The following is a 20,988-nucleotide window of genomic DNA, read 5'->3' as shown; positions in this document are numbered from 1 at the left end:
GCATACCCTTAGTTCTTAGTACTGTGTATTGCCCCCTTTAGCATCAATGACAGTGTGCGGTCTTTTGTAATAGTTGTCTATGAGGCCCCAAATTCTTGCAGGTGGTATAGCTGCCCATTCGTCTTGGCAAAATGCCTCCAGGTCATGCAAAGTCTTTGGTCGTCTTGCATGAACCGCACATCTGAGATCTCCCCAGAGTGGCTCGATGATATTAAGGTCAGGAGACTGTGATGGCCACTCCAGAACCTTCACCTTTTTCTGCTGTAATCACTGGAGGGTCAACTTGGCCTTGTGCTTAGGGTCATTGTCGTGCTGGAAAGTCCAAGAGCATCCCATGCGCAGCTTTCGTGCAGAAGAATGCAAACTGTCTGCCAGTATTTTTTGAAAACATGCTGCATTCATTTTGCCATCAATTTTCACAAGATTCCCCGTGCCTTTAGAGCTCACACACCCCCAAAACATCAGTGAGCCACCACCTTGCTTCACAGTGGGGATGGTATTCTTTTCACTATAGGCCTTGTTGACCCCTCTCCAAACATGGCGCTTATGGTTGTGACCATAAAGCTATATTTTGGTGTCGTCACTCCAAATTACAGTGTGCCAGAAGCTGTGAGGCATGTCAAGGTGTTGTCGGGCATATTGTATCCGGGCTTTTTTGTGGTATTGGCGCAGTAAAGGCTTCTTTCTGGCAACTCGACCATGTTTGTTCAAGTATCGTCGTATTGTGCTTCTTGAAACAACCACACCATCTTTTTCCAGAGCAGCCTGTATTTCTCCTGTGGTTACCTGTGGGTTTTTCTTTATATCCCGAACAATTCTTCTGGCAGTTGTGGCTGAAATCTTTCTTGGTCTACCTGACCTTGGCTTGGTATCAAGAGATCCCTGAATTTTCCACTTCTTAATAAGTGATTGAAGAGTACTGACTGGCATTTTCAAGGCTTTGGATATCTTTTTATATCCTTTTCCATCTTTATAAAGTTCCATTACCTTTTTACAACAGGTCTTTTGACAGTTCTTTTGCTCCCCATGGCTCAGTATCTAGCCTTTGACTATTTATACACAGACACTAATTGCAATTTAAAAAGCCACAGGTGTGGGAAATTAACCTTTAATTGCCATTTAAACCTGTGTGTGTCACCTTGTGTGTCTGTAACAATGCCAAACATTCAAGGGTATGTAAACTTTTGATCAGGGCCATTTGGGTGATTTCTGTTATCATTATGATTTAAAATGGAGCCAAACAACTACGTGATAATAAATGGCTTCATATGATCACTATCCTTAAATAAAAGACCAGTGATCATTCATATTTTCAAAATTAATGCCAAAATTTCACAATTTCTGCCAGGGTATGCAAACTTTTGAGCACAACTATATATATGTATATGTGTGTATATATATATATATATATATATATATATATACCTGATCCGATCGTCTAAATATAGAACATAGTCTAAATATCGAAAATTACTCGAACGTTTAATATCGATATCACTTTTTTTTCTCGATAAATATCAGTATAGTTTTATCGCCCAGCCCTATCTTCATTTATCTTATCTGTAATCAAAATAACTTGCTCCACCTCTAAAACGTCTTTGCTTTTTGGCCGATGTCACCAAACCCTAATTTTAAACCCCCGATACATTCTAGGTATGCAACACCCACTCATCACAATCAAATCCATTCTTGACGGAAACAATCAAGTCCCGAACCACATTTTTTCTTGTTGAAAATCCATTTTTTGTTGTTTTTTACCCCCCATTAGATTATAGCAGTAAAATGAGTTTCGAACATTGTTTCATGTTGACTTTAATGTATCTCTGCGTAATATGGCCAGTGCTATGGTACTGGCAAGCATAGGCAGTGTGTGTGTGTGTGTGTGTAATGGTGGCTCCGATGCCACACAGACAGACGGACTTGTCCTCCTCGAGTCCATCAGCCTCTGGTGTCAGCTTACTGCCATCTGCCATTGCCAGCCAGTCTACCCAGCCCACATCTCAATATTACACATGCGCACACACACACACACACACACACACACACACACATAAAACAGATCCTACATCTATCAATTCTTTAGCATTTCAGTCAACTTTTCTTAAACTTGTTCCAGACTTCAGACCAAAATAACTGTCATTTGATTTTTTGACTAAACCCAATGAAGATGTATTCTTTTCTTTTTTAAAGAAAAAAAAAATCTGTTATTATTTACTCAGTTACACTTATCGATGTACAGTAGACAGTGCCACCATATTTGAACAGCGCTTTATGCATGCTTTGATTTGATTTGAGGAAAAGGAAAAAAGCGACAAGTGAGTCTGGATCAGGGTTTGATACAGACAGACATATGTGCCTTAGACACAGGGGGCTTCCGTGCCCATCTCTGCCTGTCTGTCTGTTTGTTTATGTGAGTCCTGTTTTTGGGCAACCTTATACTGTATAGCCTTCTGTATAACCTCATGAGGTCATATACTGATCAGCCACAACATTAAAACCATCTGCCTAATATTGTGTAGGTCCCCCTCGTGCCGCCAAAACAGCGCCAACCTGCATCTCAGAATAGCATTCTGATATGATGTTCTTCTCACCACAATTGTACAGAAGGGTTATCTCTGAGGGAGTTACCATAGACTTTGTCAGTTTGAACCAGTCTGGCCATTCTCTGTTGACCTCTCTCATCAGCAAGGCATTTCCGTCCACAGAACTGCTGTTCACTGGATGTTTTTGTTTTTGACACCATTCGGAGTAAATTCTAGAGACTGTTGTGTGTGAAAATCCCAGGAGATCAGCAGTTACAGAAATACTCAAACCAGCCCGCCTGGCACCAACAATCATGCCACGGTCCAAATCACTAAGATCACATTTTAATTTCCCCATTCTGATGGTTGATGTGAACATTAACTGAACCTCCTGACCTGTATCTGCACTGCACTGCTGCCGTACGATTGGCTGATTAGATAATCGCATGAATGATTGTTGGTGCCAGACGGGCTGGTTTGAATATTTCTGTAACTGCTGATCTCCTGGGATTTTAATACACAGCAGACTCTAGAATTTACTCTGAATGGTGGCAAAAAAAATAAGACATCCAGTTAGCGGCAGTTCTGTGGATGGAAATGCCTTGTTGATGAGAGAGGTCAACAGAGGATGGCCAGACTGGTTCGAACTGACAAAATCTACGGTAACTCAGATAACCACTCTGTACAATTGTGGTGAGAAGAACATCATATCAGAATGCTATTCTGAGATGCGGGTTGGCGCTGGTTTGGCGGCATGAGGGGGACCTACACAATATTAGGCAGGTGGTTTTAATGTTGTGGTTGATCGGTGTATATCTCTATAATGGGCATATTCTATTTTAATAAGAGTAACTGTTTTGACAAAATGGGCATTGTTGGCAAATAGATAAAACACGATATTTGCATGATGGTAGATGTAAAATTCAGATGGCAATGTAAAAAGTAAAATACTGTTAAAATGTAGTTAAAAAAATAAAGTGTGTAATTTCTGTGCTATTAGCGCTGCCAAATGGAATTGCAAAAATAAACCTTTTTTTCAAACAGCCTACCGAATACTGTTGATCAAACAAACAAATAGTCCCGCCCCAAAGTCACTCCATTGGTTAAGTCAATGTTATTGTATGGGGCTGGACAGGTCGCTACAAAACAAACAAAACAAAAAAAAAATTTATAGCGTCGCAGAGAGACAGTGTTTACAGTTTTCTATAAAATTAACCTACAAATGGCTTACTTATTGTTGTATGTTGCATATTAAATGAATAGTTCACCCAAAAATGAAAATTATCTCATCATTTACTCACCCATATGTCATCTCAAACTTGCAAAACTTTTTGGTCTTTAGAAAACTTGATGGCCGAATGAAAAGTGCATAAAATTTGTTGCAGTATTCACAATTCGTTTAAATCGGCAGCAAATTTATCACAAATATATTGTGCATATTCAAGATATCACCCAGCCATAGGGACAGTAGTTCTTTCTAGATGCTGTATGTATTACTCGAATGCTGTGGCCCATTTGACCCCCACGCATACATACATGTTAAAACAGCTGCAGTTCTTTCTGCAAACCTTTTTTTCCCCCTTAAATTTCTGTGTTTTGCGGCACTCCCGCAGCATTGTGTGCTGTTAGTGATGCACTATGGCTCTGATAAAAATGCCATGATGGTGCAGGCTCTGCTCCTGTCTGGCCCAGGGAGGATTCCAAAAATAGTGTGCGCGTGCTGCGAGACAAGCCTAGGAACGTGCGGCGGATGCACAAACAGCTCCAATCCTTTGTTTAATCTCTGTTCCCTTTAATGCCCCTCTTTCTGCCTCCTCCCATCGTCTTCCCTCCCAGGAGGAGACAGGAGGGGGTGCAGAGTGGCGTGCTGCCACAATGTAGAAGCTTCCTTTTTTGGAGGGGACACTGTTGTGAGGGCTCTCCCATGAATGTTTTATCTTTGCTGTGCGGCAGCATGTATTAATGATGACTTCAGTCTGAATGGCTATAAATAGCATCATGGATACACAATATTTTTGTTATTATACAATCTAGAGACTTAGAATGGGTAACATAAGGAGACTAGTCCAGTGCTTCCTAACCTTTTTTGGTCTTATATACCCCCACAACTCCTTTAGTTCCCCTTCATCAACACCAAACCAGAAATGTTTTTATTTTATTTTGTTTATTACAATTATACTGTAAATATAACATTTAGCGTTTTTATAACAATTATTAAAATTACTTAAAAATATGTTCTGCCATGAGAATCATATAAATTGCACATTATTTAGTTTTATTTTATTAAAACGGAACAAAACGTCATGAAATTGTCCATGATTAGTTGTCATTTTAATCTATTTTTCATTTTCAAAGTTCGATTATAAGAAGTTTTAATCGATTGATAGTACTAATATTCCATTTCAAGTCATAGTTTATGTGTTTAACAAAGCCGACATTTTTTAGTTTTGATATTTTAGCAGTACCACTTCAAGTTGCGTAATGTGCTGTAAACCGTTTAGGAAAAGTTGTATTTTCATTCCCATATTTGTCAGTTTCTTGCACTTTTTATTTAGCGTACAGCCACGAGCATTGCATTTTTAACCCTCTGGGGTCTGAGGGTGTTTTGGGCCCTGGAAAAGTTTTTATGTGCCTTGACATTTGTGCTTTTTTCAGTTGCTTAAAAACATATTAATGGCTAAAGTCTGATAACACTGTATTCAGCACAAACTGGGCTACAATAATATGTGAGCAACATGTATGTACATGTTTGTATTTTTGAGAAAATAATGTTTATGTGTGGTTTTTGAAATAAGTCACTGAAATAAGGCCATATAACACATACTAAACATTTGTTCACAAGATTTTTGAGAACTGGATCTTGTAGCCTAGAGTTTTTGCTACAAAATTATGTGAAACCATCCTGATCACTCATTCATACAAAACAATATAGTCATTTAACTTTTGTAAGACACTTTTAGTGTTAGAAAGGCCATATGCGAGGAGGCGTGGATGATCATGAATATTGATGTGATTCACACCTGAGGAGACAAAGACCCCTCCCCTGAGAGAGAATGAATGTGAGGAGACTTAATGATTGAATGTATTGTTTGTAGCTTATTCACAAAATCAAGTTTAAGTTAAAAGAAGTAATTTGACTATATATTTTCTTTACATAAAGACTTTACTTAAAAACTTTAGACCTACACTACCGTTTAATAGTTTTAGATTGTATGATTTTTTAATGTTTTTAAAAGGAGTCTCTTCTGCTCACCAAGGCTGCATTTATTTGATCCAAAATACAGCAAAAACAGTGATATTGTGCAATATTTTTACAATTTAAAATAACTGTTTTCTATTTGAATATATTGTAAAATGCAATTTATTCCTGTTATCAAAGCTGAATTTTCAGCATCATTACTGCAGTCTTCAGTGTCACATCATCCTTCAGAAATCATTCTAATATGCTGATTGACATATTTACAGCACATTTTACACATTTACACCCGAACATATATTTGCAAGCACAAGCTTCGTTGATGATAATGAGGCAGCAAAAACACTAGTTAAAATATAATCTAAACATTCATATTATTTTTATATCATATTACATATCATATTTATATCATACAGCATACAATTTAAATACCTGCTTTAGCCGAAACAACATTTAAATGTAACTAAAACTTGCCTATTAGGACATATTTCAAATGTCAATACTTTGAATCCTGGCTGGCAAGTCTGGAAATAGTCCAGCTAGTAAAATATGTCCATGTTTATATAAAATAGCATGTCAACTAATATAAGTAAAGACTCACTCATCCGAAATTGTATCCTCGGCTGGATCAAGTCGCTCATCAAATGTTCCTTGTCGGATTCCCGCTTTTCTTCTGAGAAAAATGTGAACTCTTCGTAACTATCCAGGAGCTTCCTCACCTGTGTAGCGTGCCATCTTCCAAACGCACAGGAAAGTGGATGAATCTGATGATGAACTTGATGCTTTTTAAGGCACTGTTGGGGGCGTTTACCATTTGCATTGATCACCTCAGCACATTACCGTATGAATAGCGCACTCTGCTGGTGGGTGTGATCACATTTGGGATAATTAGCTGAGCCAGGAGAAACTGTACATCGCTTGGTTTCATACAGATTACATTGCAGGATAATATTTGTTTTAAATTTGAATTGTTTTATTTAAAAGTAGACATTTTAAGCTTTCTTTAGACATATGTTCAGTGTTTGTGTGATAAGTATTCGCGGAGTTTCACTTCATTTTTGTGACGTGTTTAAGAAAGATGATCGCGGAGACAGAGACGGCTGAAAGCGCACCTTGTTTATTTTCTTTATTTTACAAAAGCACAAGGTTTTGTTGTTATTGTGAGTGTACACAAATAAAAGTAGACCCTTTATAGTTTCAAATGTTGTCTTACACTTATCTGTATGCCCAAAAAATTGAGTATTTTAAGTTGTTTCTGCTGTTATGCGGAAAAAATCCAGCAGGACGCGCTGGCGTGACCGTCGACTCCAGAGGGGGTTAATGATGGCATGTCAAGTTAAAAATAGCACAACTTTTAAAATTGAGACACTTGCATTTTGTTTTATTGTGTTGCGTTTTGTCTAGCTATTTTTCAGTGGTGAAAAGAGTGCTGGAGTCCTATACTTGAGTAAAAGTTTTGCTAGTAGACGTTTTCCTTTTTTTTATTTTTTTTTAAGAAGTAGAAGTACTGTAGTAAGAGTAAAGTAGTAGGTATGCATAAAACTACTCAAAATAATTACAAAGTAATTTTATGGAAGATATATATACACTGGCAGCCAAAAGTTTGGAATAATGTACAGATCACAAAGTATAGTCAGGACATTACTGATGTAAAAAACAGCACCATCACTATTTGAAAAAAGTCATTTTTGATCAAATCTAAACAGTCCCCATTTCCAGCAGCCATCACTCCAACAAATTATCCTTGAGTAATCATGCTAAATTGCTAATTTGGTACTAGAAAATCACTTGCCATTATATCAAACACAGTTGAAAGCTATTTAGATTGCTAAATGAAGCTTAACATTGTGTTTGTTCTTGAGCTGCCACAGTATGCTATAGACTGGCATGTCTTAAGGTCAATATTAGGTCAAAAATGGCAAAAAAGAAACAGCTTTCTCTAGAAACTCGTCAGTCAGTCATTGTTTTGAGGAATGAAGTCTATACAGTGCTTGAAATTGCCAAAAAACTGAAGATTTCATACAAAGGTGTACACTACAGTCTTCAAAGACAAAGGACACCTGCTCAAACAAGGACAGAAAGAGATGTGGAAGGTCAGATGTACAACTAAACAAGAGGATAAGTACATCAGAGTCTCTAGTTTGAGAAATAGACGCCTCACATGTCCTCAGCTGACAGCTTCATTGAATTCTACCCACTCAACACCAGTTTCATGTACAACAGTAAAGAGAAGACGCAGGGGTGCAGGCCTTATGGGAAGAATTGCAAAGAAAAAGCTACTTTTGAAACAGAAAAACAAAAAGAAAAGGTTAGAGTGGGCAAAAAAACACAGACATTGGACAACAGATAATTGGAAAAGAGTGTTATGGATGAGCTTTTGTGGGATCAGCTAGACTGTAAGTGCATGAAAAGTGCCCGAAAAGACAGCCACATCTATGGCAAGTGCTACAGGAAGTGTGGGGTGAAATGTCACCTGAGTATCTGGACAAACTGACAGCTAGAATGCCAAAGACTGGCAAAGCTGTCGTTGCTGCACGTGGAGGATTTTTTTATGAGAAGTCTTTGAAGTAGTTTAAGTAGTTAAAATATTTCAAATTGTAATTGTAATTTTTCACATTATTAATGTCCTGACCATACATTGTGATCAGTTGAATGCCACTTGGTGAATAAAAGTACCAATTTCTTTCCATAAGAGCAAAATCTGTACATTATTCCAAACTTTTTACCGCCAGTGCAAATGTGTGTGTGTGTATATATATATATATATATATATATATATATAAAAGGAATAATTGACGACGGATCATTGAATTGTTGGAAAATAATGCACACCAGATGTGGTAATGCGGTCACGACGCATTCATTCAATAATTCAAGGGCCCGGAGTCAATTATTGTGCTTATACCATGGTTACCACACATTAAGATATCGTTCAGGGTTTTATCTCAAGACTTTTTCTGGTTTTAGTCCCTAAAATGCTTTTGTGAGTACAGTCCAAGCCTTTGTTGCTAGTTTGAAAATGTAATTTTAGAACTAGCAATGGAGGATTGTTAGGCTTGTGCTGCTTTACTCAAGGACTTACTGGAGTAATAAAGTAGTGTGTGTGTGTGATCGAAAGAGAGAAATCAGAGAGATCAGCTTCTGGCATTAACTTTTGTTGCAGCTCTCGTCAGAAGTAACATCACTTCAAGATGTAACCCTTAACAACTGTTTTCAACCCCACTGAGATGCAGGTGTACGCCGACATGATGGCTCTTTTTCGCTCGTGAGTAAGTGTGTGCGCAATGCGTATAATGTATGTGTTTCCATGTGTGTGAGAGCTTAAGAGAGGGGGAGTGTGAGGGTTTTTCCCACAGATATTTCAGATAATAGAAACTATTGTATTGATCAAGTGTATCTACCTTTAAAATAGCTCAAGCCTTCATTGCTAGTTTGAAAACGTCACTTTAGAACTAGCAACGGAGGATGCGCTGCTTTTCAGCATTGCATTAACAAGGTTGTGTGTGTGTTTGTGTGTGCGTGCGTGCGTGTGTGCGTGCGTGTGTGCGTGCGTGTGTGTGTGTGTGTGTGTGTGTGTATTTATGTGTGTGAGCGTGTGTGAATTTGGGTAAGACGTGGAGCGCTCTGGCACTTTTCAACCGAAATTGAAATAAATGTAGGATATTATAGACATTGTTTGGCATTCTTAACCGATTTACTTTAACCAATGTCTTTGTTTATATGGTTATTTTGCTGTGGAAGCATTTACGGTGTGTGTGTGTGTGTGTGTGTGTGTGTGTGTGTGTGTGTGTGTGTGTGTGTGGGTGAGACAAGAGCGAAAGAGAGCCAAAGCAGAACGTCTGTGCAGTGTTCTCAGTATGCAGTGGTTAGTACCTACCAAAAGTGGTCCAAGGAAGGACAACCGGTGAACCGGCGACAGGCTCATTGATGCATGTGGGGAGCGAAGGCTAGCCTGTCTGGTCCGATCCCACAGAAGAGCTGCTGTAGCACAAATTGCTGAAAAATGTAATGCTGGCCATGATATAAAGGTGTCAGAACACACAGTGCATCGCAGCTTATTGTGTATGGGGCTGCTTAGCCGCAGACCGGTCAGAGTACCCATGCTGACCCCTGTCCACCGCCGAAAGTGCCTACAATGGGCACGTGAGCGTCAGAACTGGACCATGGAGCAATGGAAAAGGAGGCCTGGTCTGATGAATCACATTTTCTTTCAGATCATGTGGACGGCCGGGTGTGTGTGCAGCGTTTACCTGGAGAAGAGATGGCAGCAGGATGCACTATGGGAAGAAGACAGGCTGGCGGAGGCAGTGTGATGCTCTGGGCAATGTTCTGCTGGGAAACCTTGTGTCCTGGCATTCACGTGGATGTTACTTTGACATGTACCACCTACCTAAAGATTGTTGCAGACCACGTGCACCCCTTCATGGCAGTGGTATTCACTGATGGCAGTGGCCTCTTTCAGTAGGGTAATCTGCCCTGCCACACTGCACCCATTGTACGGGAATGGTTTGAGGAACATGACAAAGAGTTCAAGGTGTTGACATGGCCTCCAAATTACCCAGATCTCAATCCGATAGAGCATCTATGGGATGTTCTGGACCAACAAGTCTGATCCATGGGGGCCCCACCTCGCAACTTACAGGACTTAAAGGATCTGCTGCTAACTCCTTGTTGCCAGATGCCACAGGACACCTTCAGAGATCTTGTGGAGTCCATGCCTCGATGGGTCAGAGCTGTTTTGGCGGCACAAGGGGGACCTACACGATCTTAGGCAGGTGGTTTTAATGTTGTGGCTGATTGGTGTATATACACACATACTGTACATACAGTATATAAGTGCTGTCAGTCGATTAAAATATTTAATCATGATTAATCACATTATTTTCATAGGTAATCGCGATTAATCGCTGATTTGGAAAGTGCTGAAATTTGGCTCTAGATATACTTATTTTCCTGTCAAAATGCATTTAGTTCCTTAAAAAATAAAACAATATGGACCAATAGTGTTTTATTTCATTTTTTTAAACAAAGCATTTAAAAATATAAAGATAGAAATAGCACTCAAATAGCACCAAGTAACATTAAACGTTTCCCAAAGTCTAAGTGTGAGGTTGACTAATTAAAATATCTAGTCCACATAATTTGTGTTTTCATTTCAATAGGCATTAAAGCTCTTAAACCCTCTTTCTCCACAATATAATTAGTGGCTATCAGCTTTGCTACAGCAATCGTGAAGCCGCATTTACATGATTTTGCGCTTTGATCACGCTAATGCTTCACTTCAGCGGATCTTGTGAATGTGGCTTATCACAAGTTAGTAGCCTATATATATTATGTATATATATATATATATATATATATATATATATATATATATATATATATATATATATATATATATATATACAGTGGTGTGAAAAAGTGTTTGCCCCCTTCCTGATTTCTTATTTTTTTGCATGTTTGTCACACTTAAATGTTTCAGATCATCAAACAAGTTTAAATATTAGTCAAGGATAACACAAGTAAACACAAAATGCAGTTTTTAAATGAAGGTTGTTATTATTAAGGGAAAACAAAATCCAAACCTACATGGCCCTGTGTGAAAAAGTGATTGCCCCCTAAACCTAATAACTGGTTGGGCCACCCTTAGCAGCAACAACTGCAATCAAGCGTTTGCGATAACTTGCAATGAGTCTTTTACAGCGCTGTGGAGGAATTTTGGCCCACTCATCTTTGCAGAATTGTTGTAATTCAGCCACATTGGAGGTTTTCGAGCATGAACTGCCTTTTTAAGGTCATGCCACAGCATCTCAATAGGATTCAGGTCAGGACTTTGACTAGGCCACTCCAAAGTCTTCATTTTGTTTTTCTTCAGCCATTCAGAGGTGGACTTGCTGGTGTGTTTTGGATCATTGTCCTGCTGCAGAACCCAAGTTGGCTTCAGCTTGAGGTCACGAACAGATGGCCGGACATTCTCCTTCAGGATTTTTTGGTAGACAGCAGAATTCATGGTTCCATTTATCAAAGCAAGTCTTCCAGGTCCTGAAGCAGCAAAACAGCCCCAGACCATCACACTACCACCACCATATTTTACTGTTGGTATGATGTTCTTTTTCTGAAATGCGGTGTTACTTTTACGCCAGATGTAATGGGACACACACCTTCCAGAAAGTTCAACTTTTGTCTCGTCAGTCCACAGAGTATTTTCCCAAAAGTCTTGGGGATCATCAAGATGTTTTCTGGCAAAAATGAGACGAGCCTTAATGTTCTTTTTGCTCAGCAGTGGTTTTCATCTTGGAACTCTGCCATGCAGGCCATTTTTGCCCAGTCTCTTTCTTATGGTGGCGTCATGAACACTGACCTTAACTGAGGCAAGTGAGGCCTGCAGTTCTTTGGATGTTGTTGTGGGGTCTTTTGTGACCTCTTGGATGAGTCGTCGCTGCGCTCTTGGGGTAATTTTGGTCAGCCGGCCACTCCTGGGAAGGTTCACCACTGTTCCATGTTTTCGCCATTTGTGGATAATGGCTCTCACTGTGGTTCTCTGGAGTCCCAAAGCTTTAGAAATGGCTTTATAACCTTTTCCAGACTGATAGATCTCAATTACTTTCTTTCTCATTTGTTCCTGAATTTCTTTGGCTCTCGGCATGATGTCTAGCTTTTGAAGATCTTTTGGTCTACTTCACTTTGTCAGACAGGTCCTATTTAAGTGATTTCTTGATTGAGAACAGGTGTGGCAGTAATCAGGCCTGGGTGTGGCTAGAGAAATTGAACTCAGGTGTGATAAACCACAGTTAAGTTATGTTTTAACAGGTGGGGCAAACACTTTTTCACACAGGGCCATGTAGGTTTGGATTTTGTTTTCCCTTAATAATAACAACCTTCATTTAAAAACTGCATTTTGTGTTTACTTGTGTTATCTTTGACTAATATTTAAACTTGTTTGATGATCTGAAACATTTAAGTGTGACAAACATGCAAAAAAATAAGGAACCAGGAAGGGGGCAAACACTTTTTCACACCACTGTATATATATATATATATATTTGGAGTAAGTATAATTTCTCTTTATTGAAAGCGCATCACGTGACAATGAAGACACGGTTGCTCAGTTTTTTTATACTTTTCACAATACACAATTTTTTAAAGCAGCTTTACAGAAAATCAAACTGTAATGTCTGTAATGTCTTAACGTCCCCAGTTAATAGTTTTATTAAAAAACTTCTATGAAAATCATGCCTTAATATTTTTGTCTTTAGGCCTCCAGTGAGCAAGCCAAAGGCGAGTTTGGCAAGGAACGAAAAACTCCATAGTTATTTAGTAGAGGAAAATAAAAACCTTGGGAGAAAGCAGTCTCAGCTGGGGGAGCCAGTTCTCCTCTGGCTATACAGTATGAACATAATGCCAGTGCCATTTAAGCATGTGTAATACAAGACATGTTTTAAATGAGTAAATTAAGTGATGTTACTTTTTTGGTACTGCAACGAGAGTAGTTCCACCTCTGAAAGCAAAAAGGCGACTTACGTAAACACCTCCTAGGAAACGCAGATGAACTTTAAACAGCATAACTATACACGTCTTAATTAAAACTGAAAGAGTGAAGTAGTCGTTCTGGCAACTGACCAACTAGTTGATTTTGAAATGATGTAGTTTTGCATGTCCCTAATCCTGATCATTTCTGTTTGCATGTTAACACGAATGCCAATGTGTGTGCCACTGGCAGGGTTCGATACGACCTACCTGCTGCAGGTTCCTCTGGTTCCTCGCCCTCCAGACCCAGCAGGGGTTTTGCTCCGGATCGTGCCGGGGTACAGTGGTGGTCAATCAGGGCTGAAGGAGGCAGCTATCGTGGGCTGCCTTGTTTATCTGCCTTTTGCTCAACCAATTGAAACTCGGATGAGTCTGTTTAGTGAGAAGAGAGAGCACAGAACACAGGGGATGTGTCCCAAAACCTGTAAAATGCTGCTTTTGTTGGCAGTATGCAGAGATGGGAAAGCATTTAGGTGTGTGTGAATCTAATGGTTGCTTAACATCTGGCCTGCGATGCGATGCCCCCATTTGGTCATTTTTTTAAAGCACAAAATCCTGTCAGCAGTTGGTTGAAAGAATAAGGGGCCGTTCGCACAGGATGGATTCTTACATTGCTAGGAGTCTTGCTTTTTTTCAGCATCTTGCACCATGAAAGTTGCGTTTTTAAGATGTCAAGTTAAAAGTAGTTCAACTTTAAAAAATGCGTCTCCTGCATTCGAGTTTCTTCCGTTATGCTGCATCTAGCTGTTTTTGAAAGTGTGAATGGCCCTAAAATATGGCGTCTAATAGAGCTCATCAAAGTAAATTAATTAATAAATGTCAGTCTAATAATTTTTATATTATGTTTTGAATATTGTTTATATCAACATGCAGTGACGGATCATATGAAGCATGCACATCCAAAATGCAGTTACTGTATTAAAATAGCTAGAATTGTGCTTGAAATGTCATGTTTGTGATGGGAGAAATGGTGTGCCACTAATTGTTTTCACCCTTTTTCCTTTGTTTTTACTTTTTGCCCTTGTTTAGCATGCAAAAGAGAAGCTTTTTCACAGAGAACTTGCGGTGTTTAGTGCTAAAACAACGCAAGTTCATACGTGAACACGCTTGTTTTTATGCACTCACAAAGCAATTATTTGTCCTCTCTACATTATTCTGTGCAAACTGACATGTGAAGCCCCTCTGTCCTCACTTTCAAATTAATCTGACGATGCTTTTGAGCCGTGGAAATGACCCTGAGCACTGTTGTTGCCGAGACTGACTGGAATGACTAATGAATTAAACACTGAATATTTGGAGTCTTTGAATTCCTTAATTTCTACTCTCTCTCTCTCTCTCTCTCTCTCTGTATTTCTCTTGTGTTTTCTGTTGTCCTCTCAGACTGTGATTCACTGCTTGTCTTTAGTAAGTAGGTGTGAGACACTTTGGGGTCAGTGTGTCAAAAAGCTCACTTGTGTGAAGTGAATCTCAAGCTCATTACTGTTAGAATAATCACTGCTCCCTGTGCTGCCATACACAAACTCATTACAACCTGTCAAGAATAACACCAGAAAGTGAGACACACAAACATCATGGTTCAAGGCATATACACTGGCTGCCAAAAGTTTGGAATAATGTACAGATTTTGCTCTTATGGAAATAAATTGGTACTTTTATTCACCAGTTGAAGTGGCATTCAACTGATCACAATGTATAGTCAGGACATTAATAATGTGAAAAATTACTATTACAATTTAAAAAAAAAAAAAAAAAAACTTAAACTACTTCAAAGAGTTCTCATTAAAAAAAAATCCTCCACGTGCAGCAATGACAGCTTTGCAGATCTTTGGCATTCTAGCTGTCAGTTTATCCAGATACTCAGGTGACATTTCACCCCACGCTTCCTGTAGCACTTGCCATAGATGTGGCTGTCGTGTCGGGCACTTTTCACGCACCTTACAGTCTAGCTCAGGGGTGTCAAACTCAGTTCCTGGAGGGCCGCAGCCCTGCAGAGTTTAGTTCCAGCCCTGCTCTAAAATGCCTCCTTGTAATCTCCAAGCACTCCCGAAGACCTTGATTAGCTGCTTCAGCTGTGTTTAATTAAGGTTGGAGCTAAACTCTGCTGGACTGTGGCCCTGCAGGAATCGAGTTTGACACCCTTGGACTAGCTGATCCCACAAAAGCTCAATGGGGTTAAGATCCATAACACTCTTTTCCAATTATCTGTTGTCCAATGTCTGTGTTTCTTTGCCCACTCTAACCGTTTCTTTTTGTTTTTCTGTTTCAAAAGTGGCTTTTTCTTTGTAATTCTTCCCATAAGGCCTGCACCCCTGAGTCTTCTCTTTACTGTTGTACATGAAACTGGTGTTGAGCGGGTAGAATTCAATGAAACTGTCAGCTGAGGACACGTGAGGCATCTATTTCTCAAACTAGAGACTCTGATGTACTTATCCTCTTGTTTAGTTGTACATCTGGCCTTCCACATCTCTTTCTGTCCTTGTTAGAGCCAGTTGTCCTTTTTCTTTGAAGACTGTAGTGTACACCTTTGTATGAAATCTTTTTTCAAGCATTGTATAGCCTTCATTCCTCAAAACAATGACTGACTGACGAGTTTCTAGAGAAAGCTGTTTCTTTTTTGCCATTTTTGACCAAATATTGACCTTAAGACATGCCAGTCTATTGCATACTCTGGCAACTCAAAAACAAACACAAAGACGATGTTGAGCTTCATTTAAGGAACCAAATAGCTTTCAACTGTGTTTGATATAATGGTAAGTGATTTTCTAGTACCAAATTAGCAATTTAGCATGATTACTCAAGGATAAGATGTTGGAGTGATGGCTGTTGGCAATGGGAACTGTCTAGATTTGATCAAAAATGACTTTTTTTCAAATAGTGATGGTACTGTTTTTTACATCAGTAATGTCCTGACTATACTTTGTGATCAGTTGAATGCCAGTTTGGTAAATTAAAGTACCAATTTCCTTCCGAAACAACAAAATCTGTACATTATTCCAAACGTTTGGCTGCCAGTGTGTATATATATATATATATATATATATATATATATATATATATATTATGCTCAAAAGACCCTTATTTGGACCACTAAATGTGATTGAAATTTAAAGTGCACATTAATCAGATGATTAAACACACACACACACACACACACACACACATATATATATATATATATATATATATATATATATATATATATATATATATATATATATATATATATAAATTATTTATTTGTATTTTTTTTTTGCTTTTTAAATTTGACCATGCACTCTTTTCTGTTGGTTTTTGTGGATTATTATGAGATACACAGGTTTTTATGGGCCCTGTTTGTCTGTCGATATGTGTTTTTGCGATTAGAGTTCTAGGCTATGTATAGCTTGGCTCTCCCAGATTTATCATACTACTAATGTTGTTTTGACATTCCAGTATAATTGCAAAAGCTGCTTTAGAGGATCTGTGTTGCATGTTCATTCAAAGTGCACTATGGACCTTGGTCAGGGTCGATGCCACTTGAAAGTGAATGAAAAAGAGGATTGAAGGGAAAGACACATACAGTCTGTTCAGTTTGTTTTAATGTTGTATTCTTTGCTGTTAATCATCAAAACTGAAACATTGAAAATAATCCTTTCTGAAAATAATCTTTTTTTTTTTTTTTTGGCCAATTTTGATTTCATGTTGACTTTAAGACGGATTATATGGATGTCCGTCTTTCATAGCCTCATTTCAGATAGCATCAAAACATGATATCTTGATGACATATGCTCCCTTAACCCTCCATTTCTCAGTTGGATTAATTTCTCTCTCTCTCTCTCTCTCTCCCTCCCACAGATGGACTTCCCGGTAAAGAACATCCACTGGAGCTTCTGAAGCCATCTGGTGTCAACCACATTCCTCCTGGTAGGACTGAAGCTCCCAGAGTATCTGTGTTTGTGTGTGGTCTTGATTTAGCTATGGGCATCCCTGCTGACAAAGCCAGGGGTCATCAAACAGGTCACTGAATAGGAACATCTGATTGGCTGATTTAAAATGGAAGAGGAGGAATTAGTAAAGATAGTGTACTTGATCATATAGTGCACTTCAGGTCTCCCTTATGACCCTGGGTCCTCACTGAGAGAGAGAGTATCTGAGTTTATTTTTCTCCAAAATGACACTTATGTGGAATATTCCTTGCATTAAGTAACCAAAACGCAAATATGAGGAACAAATCACCATGCGTCTACATGGTTTTGTGACTGGTGCAGTTTTACAGAGAGAGACGGAGACTGATGCTGCGAGTGACACAATAACCCGCATCGTTTGTTTAAACTTTAAAAATAATGCAAAACATAGTTTAATGGCTGGTAAGAAATATTTATGGAAATGAAGGATAAGAGAAAAAGAAAGGTTAGAAAGAATGGAAACAAAGAAAAAAAGGAAAAAGGGGGGAAGGAGGAAGGGAAGGGAAAGGGGAGAGGAGAGGAGAGGAGGGAAGAAAAGGAAGGAAAGGAAAACCTGCACTGTTTATAATGAATATGCAAACAAAAATTGCTAAATTATCCCTTTGTTCTAGACACAAAAATATATTAAAGATATATTACAAAATGTTTAAATTAAAACAAAGTTCAGTTTAATGGCTTGTAGGAAATGTTAATGGCTGGTAACTTTTCTCAATTCAATTGACATTCATTGGCTTGTCTTGCAAAAAGTTAAAGTTGGGCCCTGGATGTCTGTGTGTGCCTCCTCTCTCCAAGAACTGGAATAGCAGTGGAGTGTTGGCTAGCCACAAACCCATTGGTTAGGCCGATGTGGTTACCCTCTGCTCCAACTGAAAGAGACGAGCCGTGGCATCTGTGTACAGATATGCACATGTTGGCCTGGCTAGGGAGCCACCCACAGGCTTCATTCAGTTTCAGGAATCTGATGCTACACTGGAGCTTTTAAACATGTTTATGTATGTTCATTTAGAACACACATATTCTGGAACAATAGCTGAATGTGTTGGTATTCTATTATCTTAAAGGTGCACTCAGTAATTTTTTCCTCATTAAAAAAGTTTAACTCCTAAAGACATGAATTGTAATTTTGCAGTATATGTAGGAAATCTTGAGCACTCACAGTCATAAGACTCCAGTCATATCAGTAACCTTATAAAAGCTGTTTTATTCTACATGGAGAGTGTCCGCACATGGGAGCTGCCATGTTACAGTCACATGACCAGACGAATACTACTCGTATAATCTCAGTAACCATCCTGTTATTTGACACTTTCACTCATTCATTGAAGTAATCATGGCTGACTGTGAATACTACATTTCTACAATGACATCTGAAACTGAAAACTATTGATTTTATATGATACAACATCCAAGCCGCTAGGTGTCAATGTAAGTCCAAGATGACACAAAGACTAAAGTTACTGAGTGCACCTTTAAGTGAGAAATTTTGGACAGGAAGGAAGGGATGAAGAAAGAATAGAAGGGAGGAATAAAGAAGGAAGAATGAAGGGGAGGATGCAGGAAAGGAAGGTAGAAGGACAAGATGGGAAGAAGGAAGGGAAATAAGGAATGGGGAAAGATGAAAGAATGGAAAGAAATGAAATAAAAGGAAGGAAGAAGGAACAGATGGGAAGCAAGAATGAAAGTAAAATATGAAAGATATTGAGGAAGAGAAAAAAGAAAAGAAGGAATGAAAAGGGAAAGAAAGAAAGAAAGAGGGGAATAAGGAAAATAGGGAAAATGAAAAGATGAGAAGAAGGGAAGGAAATTGGAAAGGGAAGAAGAGAAGGAAGCAAAGGAAAAGAAAGAAAAAGTGAAGGAAGAAAGAAGGAAAGAGGGAAGGACGAGAGAAAGAGGCGAAGTGCATGAGAGAAGAAAGGGAAGATGGGAAATAAGGAAGAAATGGAAAGAAAAGGAAAGAATAAAGAAAATTAAGAAGTGAAGGTAAGAAAAAGAAGGAAGATGAAAAGAAGGGAAGGAAGGAATGAAAAGGCAAATGAAGGAAGGAAGGAAGGAAGAAAGGGATGAATAAAGAAAAGAAGGGAGGAATAAAAAGGAAGAAGGAAGGGGAGGATGAAGGAAAGGAAGGTTGAAGGACAAGATGGGAAGAAGGACAATAAATTAGAAAGGAAGGGAGGGAGGGAAAAAGGAAAGAATGGAAAAATTAAATAAAAGGGAGAATGAACAGATGGGAAGGAAGAAATAAAGTAAAAGATGAAAGAAATTGAGGAAGAGAAAAAAGAAAAGGAAGGAAGGAATGAAAAGGGGAAAGAAAGATGAAAAAGAAGGTAAGGAAGAAAATGAAAGGAAAAAAGAAAGGGAAGAAGTAGAAAAAAGTAAGAAAGGGAAAGAAAAGAAAGAAGGAAATAAAGGAAGAAGGGAAAGAAGGAATAAAAAGTAGAAGGAAGAAAGAAGGGAGGAAAGATAGAGAATGAAGGAAGAAGGAAAGGAAATGTAAAGGGAAAGATGAGAAGAAGAGAAGGAAATAATAAAGGAAAGAAGAGAAAGAAAGAAAGGAAAAAGGGAAGGAAGGTATAAAAGTACAAGAAAAAAAAAACAAGGAAAGGAAGAAGGGGAAGAAAAAGAAGAAATTTGCCAAAGGTGGCTTTCCATTCATTTACTCTCCCTCTCTCCCTGTCTTTCTCTCTCTCTCTCTCCCTCTATTTATCTGTCTTCCATCTGTTCCCTCACCATGCTAAATTAGTATTGATTGGAAACACTCTCTGAGCAGGGACTGATATTACTGTATACAGTGTGTCATGCGTGTGGACATAGCACGCTTGCAGGCTTTGGACCATAACATTCCCAGCCAGTCCTTGCGTGTCTGGCCTAGACGGACTATACACCGATCAGCCACAACATTAAAACCACCTGCCTAATATTGTGTAGGTCCCCCTCGTGCCACCAAAACAGCGCCAACTTGCATCTCAGAATAGCATTCTGAGATGCTATTCTTCTCACCACAATTGTACAGAGTGGTTATCTGAGTTACCGTAGACTTTGTCAGTTCGAAACATTCAGGCCATTCTCTGTTGACCTCTCTCATCAACAAGGCGTTTCCTTCTGCAGAACTGCCCCTCACTGGATATTTTTTGTTTTTGGCACCATTCTGAGTAGATTCTGGGGACTGTTGGGCGTAAAAATCCCCCGAGATCAGCAGTTATAGAAATACTCAAACCAGCCCGTCTGGCACCAACAATCATGCCATGCTCAATCACTGAGATCACATTTTTCCCCATTCTAATGGTTGATGTGAATATTAACTGAAGCTCCTGACCCGTATCTGAATGATTTTATGCACTGCACTGCTGCCACACGATTGTCTGATTAGATAATTGCATGGATGCCAGATGGACTGGTTTGAGTTTTTATTATTTTAACTAGATTTTGAATGTATTTTACTTCTTGCTCTAAATACTGTATGTTGAATCTAATTGGCTACAATGACTATTTGGTTGAAATGATGGTACTTATTGTTATATCTGGATAGCTGTGTGTGTGTGTGTGTGTGTGTGTGTGTGTGTGTGTGTGTGTGTGTGTGTGTTAAAACCTTTCTTGACCCATGACACACACTTTCTGGTCAAGTAATGCTATGAACTTTTCATGCATTCATGCGTAGTTCACTCACTTATACATTCTTTCTCAGAGGCGGCTTGTGAAAGCGCACTGGCTCTTTCAACGTGTTGGGCACATCTCCTGCTACGAGGGCGGAGAATGAATTGAAAATGAAGAGGAGCTGTCTGCGACTTGTTAAACGCCCACA

The 20,988-nt window shown here is 38.9% G+C and overlaps 1 protein-coding gene across 2 annotated transcripts in view; it reads left to right on the top strand.

Moving 5' to 3' along the window:
- LOC127447372 (histone deacetylase 4-like) overlaps positions 1-20,988 on the top strand; it is a 293,038-nt gene that overhangs the window by 112,415 nt on the left and 159,635 nt on the right. For both annotated transcript variants that reach the window (XM_051709200.1, XM_051709199.1), the window contains exon 3: positions 17,080-17,148. In XM_051709200.1, the coding sequence (XP_051565160.1) occupies positions 17,080-17,148 (69 nt within the window). The remainder of the gene's footprint in view (positions 1-17,079; positions 17,149-20,988) is intronic.

This window comes from Myxocyprinus asiaticus, chromosome 10 (genome assembly GCF_019703515.2).
Source record: "Myxocyprinus asiaticus isolate MX2 ecotype Aquarium Trade chromosome 10, UBuf_Myxa_2, whole genome shotgun sequence".
In the NCBI taxonomy this organism is placed as follows: domain Eukaryota; kingdom Metazoa; phylum Chordata; class Actinopteri; order Cypriniformes; family Catostomidae; genus Myxocyprinus; species Myxocyprinus asiaticus.
This window is presented reverse-complemented; position numbering and strand designations above follow the sequence as displayed.